The sequence below is a fragment of the Chiloscyllium plagiosum genome, chromosome 4 (genome assembly GCF_004010195.1).
Source record: "Chiloscyllium plagiosum isolate BGI_BamShark_2017 chromosome 4, ASM401019v2, whole genome shotgun sequence".
Classification (NCBI taxonomy): Eukaryota; Metazoa; Chordata; class Chondrichthyes; order Orectolobiformes; family Hemiscylliidae; genus Chiloscyllium; species Chiloscyllium plagiosum.
This window is the reverse complement of record NC_057713.1, coordinates 14,799,988-14,811,643: the sequence shown is the minus strand read 5'-3', so window position 1 is coordinate 14,811,643 and position 11,656 is coordinate 14,799,988. Positions and strand designations below refer to the sequence as shown.

The window sequence follows — 11,656 nt, the reverse complement described above, 5'->3', positions numbered from 1 at the left end:
GTGTTGAATCTGTAGAACTAATTGCCGCAGAAGGCTGTGGAAGCCAAATCATTGAGTGTATTTAAGGCAGAGATGGATAGGTGTAAACAACAAACCAAAAGAACTGCAGTTACTGGAAATCAGAAACAAAAACAGATAATGCTGGAAAAACTTAGCATGTCTGGCTGCATCCACGAAGATAAAAGAGGTAATGTTTCAGGTTCAGTGAACCTTCCACAGAACTACAATAAGTTAAAAAAAAATCACACAGCACCAGGTTAGAGTCCAACAGATTTACCTGAGGATCATTGGTTATGGAGTGAGACCAATAGGGGCGGCGCTCCGAATGTATCCAGATAAACCTTTTGGACTGTAACCTGGCGTTGTGTGATTTTTAACTTTGTTCAGCCCACTCCAAACCCCAAGTCACATCAGCCATATCAACAGACTCGATGGGTCAAATGGCCTAATTCTGCTCCCGCGACTCATTGACGCCGCAGGCGGATGCTACTGCGTAAATGCAACTGCGCACCCACCTGGGTGAACGCGCTTGCGCGTTACTGTCACGGCCGGCCTTGTTCGTTGGCAATTGAGCGGCTCCAACCAGCGGCGACCGCCTGAGAGGGCGGGGAGAAGATCTGCGCTAGAGGCCGAGGGATTGGGCTTTTACTCCGGACCTTTACTGCAGGAAAGCACAAAACATCTGACCGTACGGAGTGAAGTCTTCGTGTCCTTTTCACTGTCCTTGATGTTTTAAAGCGAACGAAAGTGTGAGCTTTTAGTCTGAGAGAGGCGGATGGCTCAGAAAATTAACGAGGCGTTGGAACATATAGCCGCAGCTGAGAAATGGTAAACAAGCCGACGGACGAATTTGAATTGTTTTGTTTTTCCTCCCATTTACAATATTGCTTGAGGCAGTCGCTGTGTTTTATGAATGGAAGAGCTAATCCGAATGGGTTCTAACGCTTCGTTTTAACTGAAACGGCTCGCGGCCTCTGGTCTGCCTGACCCCCGACCGAAGCATTCTGGGAGTTGTAGTTCCATATCCTGTGTTTAGATCAGAGTGGTACTGGAAAAGCTCAGCAGGTCAGGCAGCATCCGAGGAGCAGGAAAAGCCCTTCATCAGGAGTAGGGCTGATGAAGGGCTTTTGCCCGAAACACCGATTTTCCTGCTCCTCGGATGCTGCCTGACCTGCTGTGCTTTTCCAGCACCACTCTGATCTAAACTCTGGTTTCCAGCATCTGCAGTTCTCACTTTTGCCTAGTTCCATATCCTGTGTCTACCACTGTTGGCATCCGTTGGTGCACTAAGATTCCCAAGAACCTTTGCGAACTATATGCTTCCTGTTTAGGTCTTCAATAAAATCAGTGCAAATGAAGCCAAATTCACTGGTTATGTTACTTTTTGATTGCCTCTTGGGTGTACTGTATTGCTTGATTATATTCATTGGCGTTACAATGGCTGAAACCTCCATGCCAATGTATTTTAGGGGTGGTGTGGATTTGATTGACTGAAAACTGCATTGGACTAGCCATATAAACAGTGGAAATGTTAGAAAACTCAGCAGGTCTGGTAGCTTGTGTGGAAAGAACAGTATATTCATGTCAGGTATGACGTCAGCTTTTCTGAAAGGTTAAAACGATAATCCCATCGGAGAGTAGAACTTCAGATGCGGATGCCTGGAAGAGAGGTGGAAGTGAACTAAGTACTCAAATATCACAAAGCAGAGTTGCTGCTAGACCTGCTGATAAGTCTCCTGCATTCTGTTTGTTTCACATTTCCAGCATCCACAGTGTCTTATTTCTTTTTCAAGCCATATAAGTGCTGTGCCTACAAGTGCAGGCTAGGAATCCTGCAGTGAGTAACTCACCTTGTAATTCCCCAAAACCTGTCCACTATAAGGCCCAAGGATAATTAGAAATGGCCAATAAATGCTGGCCAACCCAGCGGAATCCACAACTCATGAATGAATTAAAAAAAAAAGTGGCACAGTTGTGTTGCAGATGTCCCTAAATGCTATCAACGTTTTGATCGCTCCAATGTCCATTCTGTGCAGTACAAACACACTGATATCAATTCTTAAATTAATCCTGTATAATTTTAAGCAATAGTTTTACAGTATAACTAAATTGTATTCTGCTCTATTTTTATATGTGGTTGTGTTATTTGCTGGGATTAAAGAACTCTAGCTAGATGGGTTGCTGACACTGGAGCTATTCTTTTTGGATAAAAGATTAAGTTGATTTGATGCTTGCAAAATCATGAGGGGCCTATAGGTAAGGGAAAACGTGGTGGAAAGATCGAGAACTAAGGGACACCAATTTATGGGGATTGGCAAAAGAAGCAAGGATGACATTGCAAAATCCTTTTTATTCTGCACATGGTTAGAATCTGAAATGCTCTGCTCAGGCATAGTAGTCAGCCTTTCAGAAGTGAATTACATAATTAAAAAAAAGTTTGCAATGATACCAGTGAAAGATAGGACTATGTGAGTTGTTCATCTCCAGAGGTGGTACAGACCTGACATGCTTCTGTACTGTATGTATCCCATGATTCTTAATCAGTGCAGAAATTGATGGGTCTGGAAAGGACAAGTAATAATTCACTAATAAAGGAATGTTAGCTTCATGGCTCGTAGCAATTTTAATAAAAATCACAGAAGTCATGTGGTCTGGAAGGCTCTGTTCTAACAAATGAACATCATTACCTAGTGCCAAATCGTCGTCTTCCCTATATGCATTATTTTTAATCAAATGATCAACTCGGCTAACTGATACATTTTCAGAGCTTAACATTTTAATATATTCATTAGTTCCTTATTAGCCAAATGACAATACTGTGTTCGAGGTGCTCGTAGAAATTTAGTGGACTGATGAAGTTGAGACTATCTTTGCATATAATAAGTGTACGTTAAAATTGATTGAATTCTTGAAGGGGGAACTTGGGGGAAACTCTTTCAAAGTACTAAAGCAAGCATCATTTTAAACAAAAAAAAATGGGATGTGAGCATTGCACCAATATTCATTATCTATCCCTAACTGCCGTTGAGAAGATTGTGGTAAACTGCCTTCTGGAATTACTGCTGTTCATTTGGTGTAGGTACACCTACAGTGTTGATTGAGACGGGATTCCAGGATCGTGATCTATTGACACTGAATGAACGGTGATGTATTTCCAAGTCAGGGTAGTGAGTGGTTTGGAGGGGAGCTTGCAATTGGTGTTCTTCCTACATATCTATTGCCTTTGAATTCTAGATGATAGTGATCAAGGATTTGGAAGATGCTGTTTGAGGCTTTAATGAATTCCTGCCCTGCACCTTGGAGAGGGGATAAGCTACCGCTTTGAGTCAGTGGTGAAGGGAGTAAGTATTTAAGGATGCAATGCCAATGAAGTGGGCTGCTTAGTCCCGTATGGTGCCAAGTTCTAAAGTTGTTGGAATTTCATTTGTCCAGGCAAGTGGGGGGTAGTCAATTACACTTCTAACCTCTGCCTTGGACATGGTGGACTGGCTCTGGGAGTCAAGAGATGAGATTGTTGGACCAGGATTCCTAGTCTCTGAACTGCTATGATGAGGTGCATCTTTATAGACAATAGGTGCAGGAGTAGGCCATTCTGCCCTTCGAGCCTGCACCACCATTCAATATGATCATGGCCGATCATCCTTAATCAGTATCCTGTTCCTGCTTTATCTCTATAACCCTTGATTCCACTATCCTTGAGAACTCTATCCAACTCTTTCTTAAATGAATCCAGAGACTGGGCCTCCACTGCCGTCTGGGGCAGAGCATTCCACACACCCACCACTCTCTGGGTGAAGAAGTTTCTCCTCATTTCTGTCCTAAATAGTCTACCCCGTATTTTTAAGCTGTGTCCTCTGGTTCGGCACTCACCCATCAGCGGAAACGTATTTCCTGCCTCCAGAGTGTCCAATCCTTTAATAATCTTATATGTCTCAATCAGATCCCCTCTCGGCCTTCTAAACTCAATGGTATACAAGCCCAGTCGCTCCAGTCTTTCAGCATAAGGTAGTCCCGCTATTCCAGGAATGCTGATGTGTGATCTGATTATACTTTTGGTAAGGAAATGTTATTGAACAAACTTTTAAGAAATGGTACGTGTTAAAATTGAGCTCCTTTGAGAGTGGTTTTTTTTTGTCATTTAAAGAATACATCTATTTTATCTTGAAGCAATATCTCAAATGTTGTTAATGTCTTCATTTGGAGTTGAGAGTGCTATTAATTTTTCAGATCATATATGAATAGAAATTTGGCTCTTATGGCGCAGTGGTGGTCTGAGCCAAAGGTCTGGCCTCAAATGGCTTGCTGTTTATAGTTTTATTTAAATAACTTAAACATGAATGTAGGAGGGTTAATGAGTTTGCAGATGATACAAAGATTGGTTGGGTGGTAAATAGTGAGGAGAATAGACTTAGATAGGATGGTCAGAATGACTGACTGATCAGTGGCAAGTGGAATTAAATACAGATAAATGTGAGGTTATGCATTTGAGCAGGACAAACAATGTAAGGGAATACTTGATGAATATTTGGACGTTGGGAAGCACCAAGAGTAGAAGGAACCTGATGTACATGTACACCAGTTCCTTAAGGTATCAGGACAGGTGGATAAAGTGGTTCAGAAAGCATTTGGGGTACTTGCTTTTATTAGCTGAGGCACAGATTTAAAGAGCAGGGAGTTTATGTCAAAACTGTACAAAATATTGTTTTGGTCCCAGAGTATTCTGTACAATGCTAGAATCCAGACTATAGGAGGGATATGATAGCACTGGAGAGGATGCAGAGGCTATAGACTAAATGCTGGAAAATGGCATTACTGCAATTAGGTAGTTGCTTTTGAACTAGTTGGGATAAGGGGTGTGTGATTGCCTTTGACATCAAGGCTGCATTTGACTGAGCTCAGTACCTTCTTGAGGGCAACTAGGAATGGACAATAAATGCTGGTCTAGTTAGCAAAGGCCACATCTGCTGGTTGAATTTAAAAAACAAGGACCAGATCACTATTATATATCAAATCTTGGGTAGTTTACTGCAATCCTAACTTTTGTCTAATGGAAACCTAGTTTATTAGCTGTGAAAATGTTAATGCAACATGAGGCTTTGTTAAATACAATTCACTTGATTGGTTCTGTTTTATTTGCAGTCTGAAAACAGGCTTTTTAAAATGGAAACCTGATTATGACAGTGCAGCATCTGAATATGCAAAAGCAGGTAAGAACAAATGATCTTAATGTTTTGAAGTTGCTCAATAATATTAATCTCAGTTCCATATTTGATCTACCCCGTAAAACATATCTCTTTCTATTGTAATATGTTATGTGTACTGAGCACTCGCTAAGTTTATACTTTGTTAATAATTCATAATGCTGAAAATGTGTTGCTGGAAAAGCGCAGCAGGTCAGGCAGCATCCAAGGCACAGGAGAATCGACGTTTCGGGCATAAGCCCTTCTTCAGGAATGAGGAAAGTGTGTCCAGCAGGCTAAGATAAAAGGTAGGGAGCAGGACTTGGGGGAGGGGCTTTGGAAATGCGATAGGTTTACATTTACTTAGCATTATGAATTATGCTGATCTCCAGCATCTGCAGCCCTCACTTTCTCCTTAATAATTCATAATGCTAAGTAAATGTAAACTTATACAGGTTATCTTTCAGGGTTGGCATAAAGATTTTGAAATTTTTACATTTATAACTTGAAATAGTGTTTCAGTAGAAAATTAACAATAATTGGAAGAAACTTCTATTAAACGCACAATTACTTTGTTTTATCGAATTTATCAAGGTGAGATTTAATTGACCTATTTAAAAAAGAAAGTAAGTAAAGTTGTCAAGAAAAACTTATTTACCTTTAAAGGGATGAATAGTCAGTGATGCAGATTATATGTAATTGATGGAAGCATTGGGGAAGAGTTGACAATTGTCTTTCTTGCAGAAGTTGATGGGAATCTGTAATAAGAATAGAGGCAAAATCTTCGTTACATTTAAATAAGTATTTGGATATAACTTCAAGTACTTGAACATGAGTTCCACGTCAAGTTGGAAACTAGGTTAAGGTGGATGGCACTTCCTTGGCGGATGTGCTCCATCTATTTAGTACATTTTCTGTCTTTGCATGTTGTGAGTAGTGAATAATTAAATGAAAATTGCTGTTGTATCTTATAATTTCATATAAATTTTTGTATTCTGTTTCTTTGTAGCTGTCGCATTCAAGAATGCAAAACAATATGACCAAGCAAAAGATGCCTACCTAAGAGAAGCAGAGTCACATCAGAACAATAGAGCGTATCCTTTTCTTTAAAGCTGACTTCTTGAAGGAAGTGCTTTACTTGATATTATGTATTAATATTTTCAAAACAAATTCTAATTCATTTTTAGGGAAGTAAGATATAACTAGGAAGATGTTTTGCATTGTTTTATACCAAATTGAACAACTGCTAAATTGGAACTATAATGAAGATGAACTACCACAGGGCTTTTCCTCCTTGAATTTTATTACTTAGGCTTAAGGATAATGCTAAGAGGCTATTTTTACTGATTGGAGGAGAAAGTGAGGACTGCAGATGCTGGAGATCAGAGCTGAAAATGTGTTGCTGGAGAAGTGCAGCAGGTCAGGCAGCATCCAAGGAACAGAAGAATCGATGTTTCGGGCATTATCCCCGAAACGTCAATTCTCCTGTTCCTTGGATGCTGCCTGACCTGCTGCGCTTTTCCAGCAACATATTTTCAGCTCTATTTTTACTGATTGCAGAGTTTAGAACTTGGGACATATGTGCAGAATAAGGGTTTCAGTCATGTAGAATTCAGATATTGAGGAATCTATTCACTTAATTTGTATTGGGAATATTTGGAATTCTGTACTCTGACTATTCAGTTGTTGAATATATTCTGGCCAGATCAAAATGGTTTTGGGCATTAAGGGAATTTAGGAATGTGGGATAGGAAAAGAAAGTGGAATTAAGATAGGAAATTAACTTTATTCAGTGGAGTAAGCTTGAGGTGTGTGGCCAATGTCTGCTCCTACTTCTTAGATTCTTTTGAAAAAAAAACTGAGAGAATGATGTATACAATAATTTTTCACTGTTGTGGGGAAAATCACCAGCCTCTGAGTCAGAGTCGGGGTTCAATGACAGAGTTTATTGTACACGGGAATACTATAGCTCCGTGGAGAGAGAGACACCAACCGCACAGTGGTCAGCTGCGATTCTTCTCTCCACCCAGAGTACATGTCAAGATACTTTTATACGTTTTGTAATATGACAGGTCAGTAGTGAGGTTATTGTCGTTGTAGCGTAGTTTGTTTATTGTAAACATTACAGAATCACTGATAGGTTTGGTGCAGTCATTGTCAGTTCCAGTGCAGCCTTTGTTAATTTTGGCACGGTCATTCAGTTTCAGCGCAACCTTTGTTAATTTCAACATCTGTGCACAAGTGCATTACTGTAGTAATGGGTGCTAATCGCTCTTCCTGAGAAGGATGATTACTACAGCCCTGGCTGTTAGCACTTTGTATTGAGTCCGTATCAAATAGTTAGCATTTCTATCAAAGGTGTTGGCTAGACCCAGACACTTAGGTGGGCAGTATCCGCTACTCGTGTATTCTCTCCCCCACCTGCCTTAAACTAATCAGCTAGGTTGTGAGTGCATCATGCTGGCATCCTGGTGGCCCCAGGCAGTATCTGTGTTTGCTCTGCTGTCTCTCTCCATATTGTAGTCTGGTGGCCATCTTGTGTGTTAAGTGGCCAACTTATGGCTAAGTGGCCATCTTGTGTGTCCGTGTGCCTAGTGTCACCCTGCCCCGTGCCATCTCCCACTTCATCACCAAATGCTGATATATCACTGAAGTTATAATGTGTGCATGGGAGAACTTTAACTTTGAAGAAAATTGTTGCCCAATGTCCTTTCAAGTTGCCTGTTGTCTCCTTGCTCAGCTGCATTTAAAAAGATTGCAGCTTGGTTGTAAATTTGTTCTCATTTTCTGTTCCAAGAAACATCCCAACATTACTGTAGACTTTTGGAGTTATTAGGTAGGCAGAGTCTTTCTCTTGGCTCTGTGGTAGCACTTTGGCTTCTGCATCACATGGTTTTAGTTCAAGCTCTACTTCATGGACCTCAGTGCAGTGCTAAGGGATTTTTGCATTGTTAGCGATGCAGATTTTTCCGATTAGGGATCCCTTCCTTACATCCCTGATAAGCTGGCCGACATTTATAGATATTATTACTGTTTATAGATAGTTAATATTTCCCAAAAAAACTATAGGATATAATGTGGTCTAAATCTTCAAGCATGCAGATATGGAATTAAATTAGTATTGAGCCTGAGCTTTTGAGTTACCTATGTGTCAATTTTCGACTCGGCTCATATTTTGTAGTTGAGTGCTCAATATGTTAGAATGTATTTTAAAATTCAGGACAATCCAGCTAAATAGTAAAGTTGCTGTAGTCTTTGTGGACCATGGAGCTGCTCTTTCATTGGAGAAATTGACAGCTAGTGTTTTAATGTGAATGTCACCACTGATCTGAGCCTCAGACAAGGTGAAATAGAGTCCTTCATAGTTATCTCAACCAATGTGGAAATTGAACCCAAGGGGTTGGCGTTATAGTGCATAGCGGACCAGCTGTCTCGCCAACTGTTTACCAACCCTCCCCCTTCCGCTCAATAAAATGAAGGTGAATTGCAGTTTGGAATATGCTGTTAGGCAGTTGAAAACTAAACACAATGTGGCATATAAACTTCATTCACTGTTTTCAGAGCAACTTCTAAGTATTTCTAGGACATGCTTCTTAAATACACTATCAGGTCAGTAGAGGGATTGCAGATTTCTTTTAAATGAAATATGAATTGGCATGATGTGACATATTTTGAAATAAATCAATAAAACTCTTCATAATTTTTAAATTGGAACTTAAATGAAGAACATTCAAATTATTATTTTATTCCTTTGCAAGTGATACTTGACAGCACTGAAGATCTCTTACATCACTTTGATAAGCAAAAGTAGACAGAGTGATAATTGGTTAGCAACAAAAACAGAAATTGTTGGAAAAGTTCAGCAGGTCTGGCTGCACAGATCTGCTGTTTTGTTTCTGATTTGCAGAATCTGCAGGTTATTCAATTTTTATTTGATAAATTAAGTTCGATTTGTCCTTCCTTTTGTGGATAGGTCAGTTTTCCACATTATTGAATAGATATTGAAGCTGCTTTGGAACAGTTTGGCAAGGGCGCGGCTAGCTCTGTACCACAGATTTTTAGGGGTATTGCCAGAATGTTGTCACAGGACTACTGAAAGGTTCCGACCTGAAATGTCGACTGCCCTGCTCCTCTGATCTGCATGACCTGTGCTTTGTCCACTCTACGCTTTGTCGACTGACTTTCAGCATCTGCAGTCCTCACTATCTCCTTGGGCTGATATGTAACAAGTAATATTTGCACCACACTATATCAGGCATTGGCCACCTCCAAGAGAGAATATAATCACCTCTTCATGTTTAATGACATTACCTTTGCTGAACAGAACCTGTGCTATAAATACAGTTAGAAGTTTGAAATTTTGTAGCAGGTAACTCACCTGCCTTGCTGAAGCCTATTGATCTCCATAGCACAAGTCTGTTTGCCTGGTTTTGTGCAGTAACAGTCAAGAAGCTTAACACCATCCAGGACAAAGTAGCCCACCTTCAACATTCATCATTGATGAACTGTGGCAGCAGTGTGTACCAAGATGCATTGTAGTGACTCATCATGGCTGAAGGACAGGGTCAGCAGATGTATGAGGATCACATCATTTGCAAGTTCCCCTCCAAGCTACATTCCATCCTGCTTTAGAAATATATTATTGTTCCTTCATTGTCACTTAGTCAAAATTCTGTAACTCTCTCCCTAATATCATTTTAGTTGTCCCTACACCCCAAAGGCTTCAAAACTACATTCTCCAGGATATTAAACGCTGACCCAGCCAGTGATGGCTATGTCACTTGAGAGCATTAAAAGCAACAATTTTATTAGAATCCTGAAGTCAGCACAATTATGTTTTCAGTGAATGCTGAAACAATCTGATTCCTTGTCATTGGCATATTTCATTTAACGATAAGATCCAGATGAGACATCACTCTGTCTGAGATCACACTGAATGGTTTGTAATATGTAATGATATGTATTCGCTGCTGACACTACTTTTTGTCTTCCTTAACATTTTGTTCATGCTAGTTTCTTCCATGCTGCTAAGTAAGTATTGTAAATTTCTGCTGCTTTTGTTTTCTTTACCCCAGGGAATTAAATTAAAACCAATATTAATGGTGAAGTTAGAGATTTGCCTAGTGCCCTTCTAATGGAATGCAGCAGTCCAAAAGAAATGATATAATTTGTACATCTGATCAACCGAAATTTAAAAAAACTCTGGAATTTGGTACTGATGAGAAAAGCATCAAGAGATGGGGAAAAGGCCAGGATGGAACAATTGAGATTCCTCAATGAGATCTTTTTAATTTTAAAAGTAATAATACTTAAAGTACAAGTCAAAAATTTAATTCTGCTTCCTTCAAGCTCAGGAGATGGTGGGAGCCCATATCAGCTGAAGAGATTCAAGCCTGAACTGCTTTTCATGTTGTTGGGATAATTATTAGGGGTTTATGGTAGATGGACAAAAACAGGTTGCTTTATTTTTCAGCATGTTGGACAAATCCACAGAAAGGATTAACGTTTTGCATTACTATAACTTCATATGTTTTAATTCAGTTACAGGTTTAAGTTGTATTGCTAGATGGCAAGGATTCATTTTGTTTTGTTTTTGGGGCCAAACTTTGTTTCTTGTGCGAAATCAGATTCTTCAGACTTATCCTTTTGTCTATTACTATGGTAAGAAAAGCATCGCTTATTCATGTTGTAAACACTGCATTAACATTCAATTGTATTTCTTCCTAAAATTGATATCTGTTTTGGCTTTAATGTAGTTTCACACCGATTTTTAAATTGTCTGGTGATTGGGGGACCTCCATTTGCACTTAATCATTTCCGTAGGTTATGTGTAACTTCGTTTGTCATTACTTTTTGTTAATAAGTTTCTTACAACTGTACTCAGATCTTGCATTAGAAATTTTAAGCAACTGGGAATTCACTGATTGTTCAAACCATGCAGATCCATGCGAAACTCTTGCGTCCCCAGGTTTTTAGTTGAAGAAAGTAAAAAGCGTGAGATGAGAGGGAGAAATTGACAAATGTATGCTTTAAAAGGGAATTGGAGGGTGCATGTACAAATCATTCTAGTACCTTGATCTTTCTATTTGTTTTGCTGCTACTGAACTAGGAAGTGGCATCAGCAACTGGACTTTCAGTTTGCAGATTTTTTTGTTTGACAAAATCAATTTCTTCCCAGTTGTGTTAACTTCCATACCTGTTTTATAATGTCATTATCTCACTGTTAAGTAGAAATTAAGGGAAATTCTTCAGTCAAGACAGCAGTCAAAAATAAAATTGCTACATGAAATGAGTTTTGGATTTTTTTCATTCCAGGTACTTGAAAATATATTTCTTCAAAAAGAAATTCTGATATTGTAAAGTAATTAACTCTGGTGATATCAGAGAATTGAATCAACATTGCAGAACTGGGCTGATAAGTGGCAGATGGAGTTCAACTTGGAAAAGTGAAGTCATTCAGTTTGGAAGGTTGAATT

The 11,656-nt window shown here is 39.4% G+C and overlaps 1 protein-coding gene across 1 annotated transcript in view; it reads left to right on the top strand.

The window, feature by feature from the left end:
- Positions 1–579: 579 nt before the first annotated feature.
- Positions 580–11,656, top strand: part of napgb (N-ethylmaleimide-sensitive factor attachment protein, gamma b) — a 53,253-nt gene continuing 42,176 nt past the window's right edge. Inside the window, exons 1-4 of the mRNA XM_043687753.1 lie at positions 580–828; positions 5,140–5,207; positions 6,190–6,274; positions 10,194–10,211. Of these exons, the coding sequence (XP_043543688.1) occupies positions 776–828; positions 5,140–5,207; positions 6,190–6,274; positions 10,194–10,211 (224 nt within the window). The 5' untranslated portion in view covers positions 580–775. The remainder of the gene's footprint in view (positions 829–5,139; positions 5,208–6,189; positions 6,275–10,193; positions 10,212–11,656) is intronic.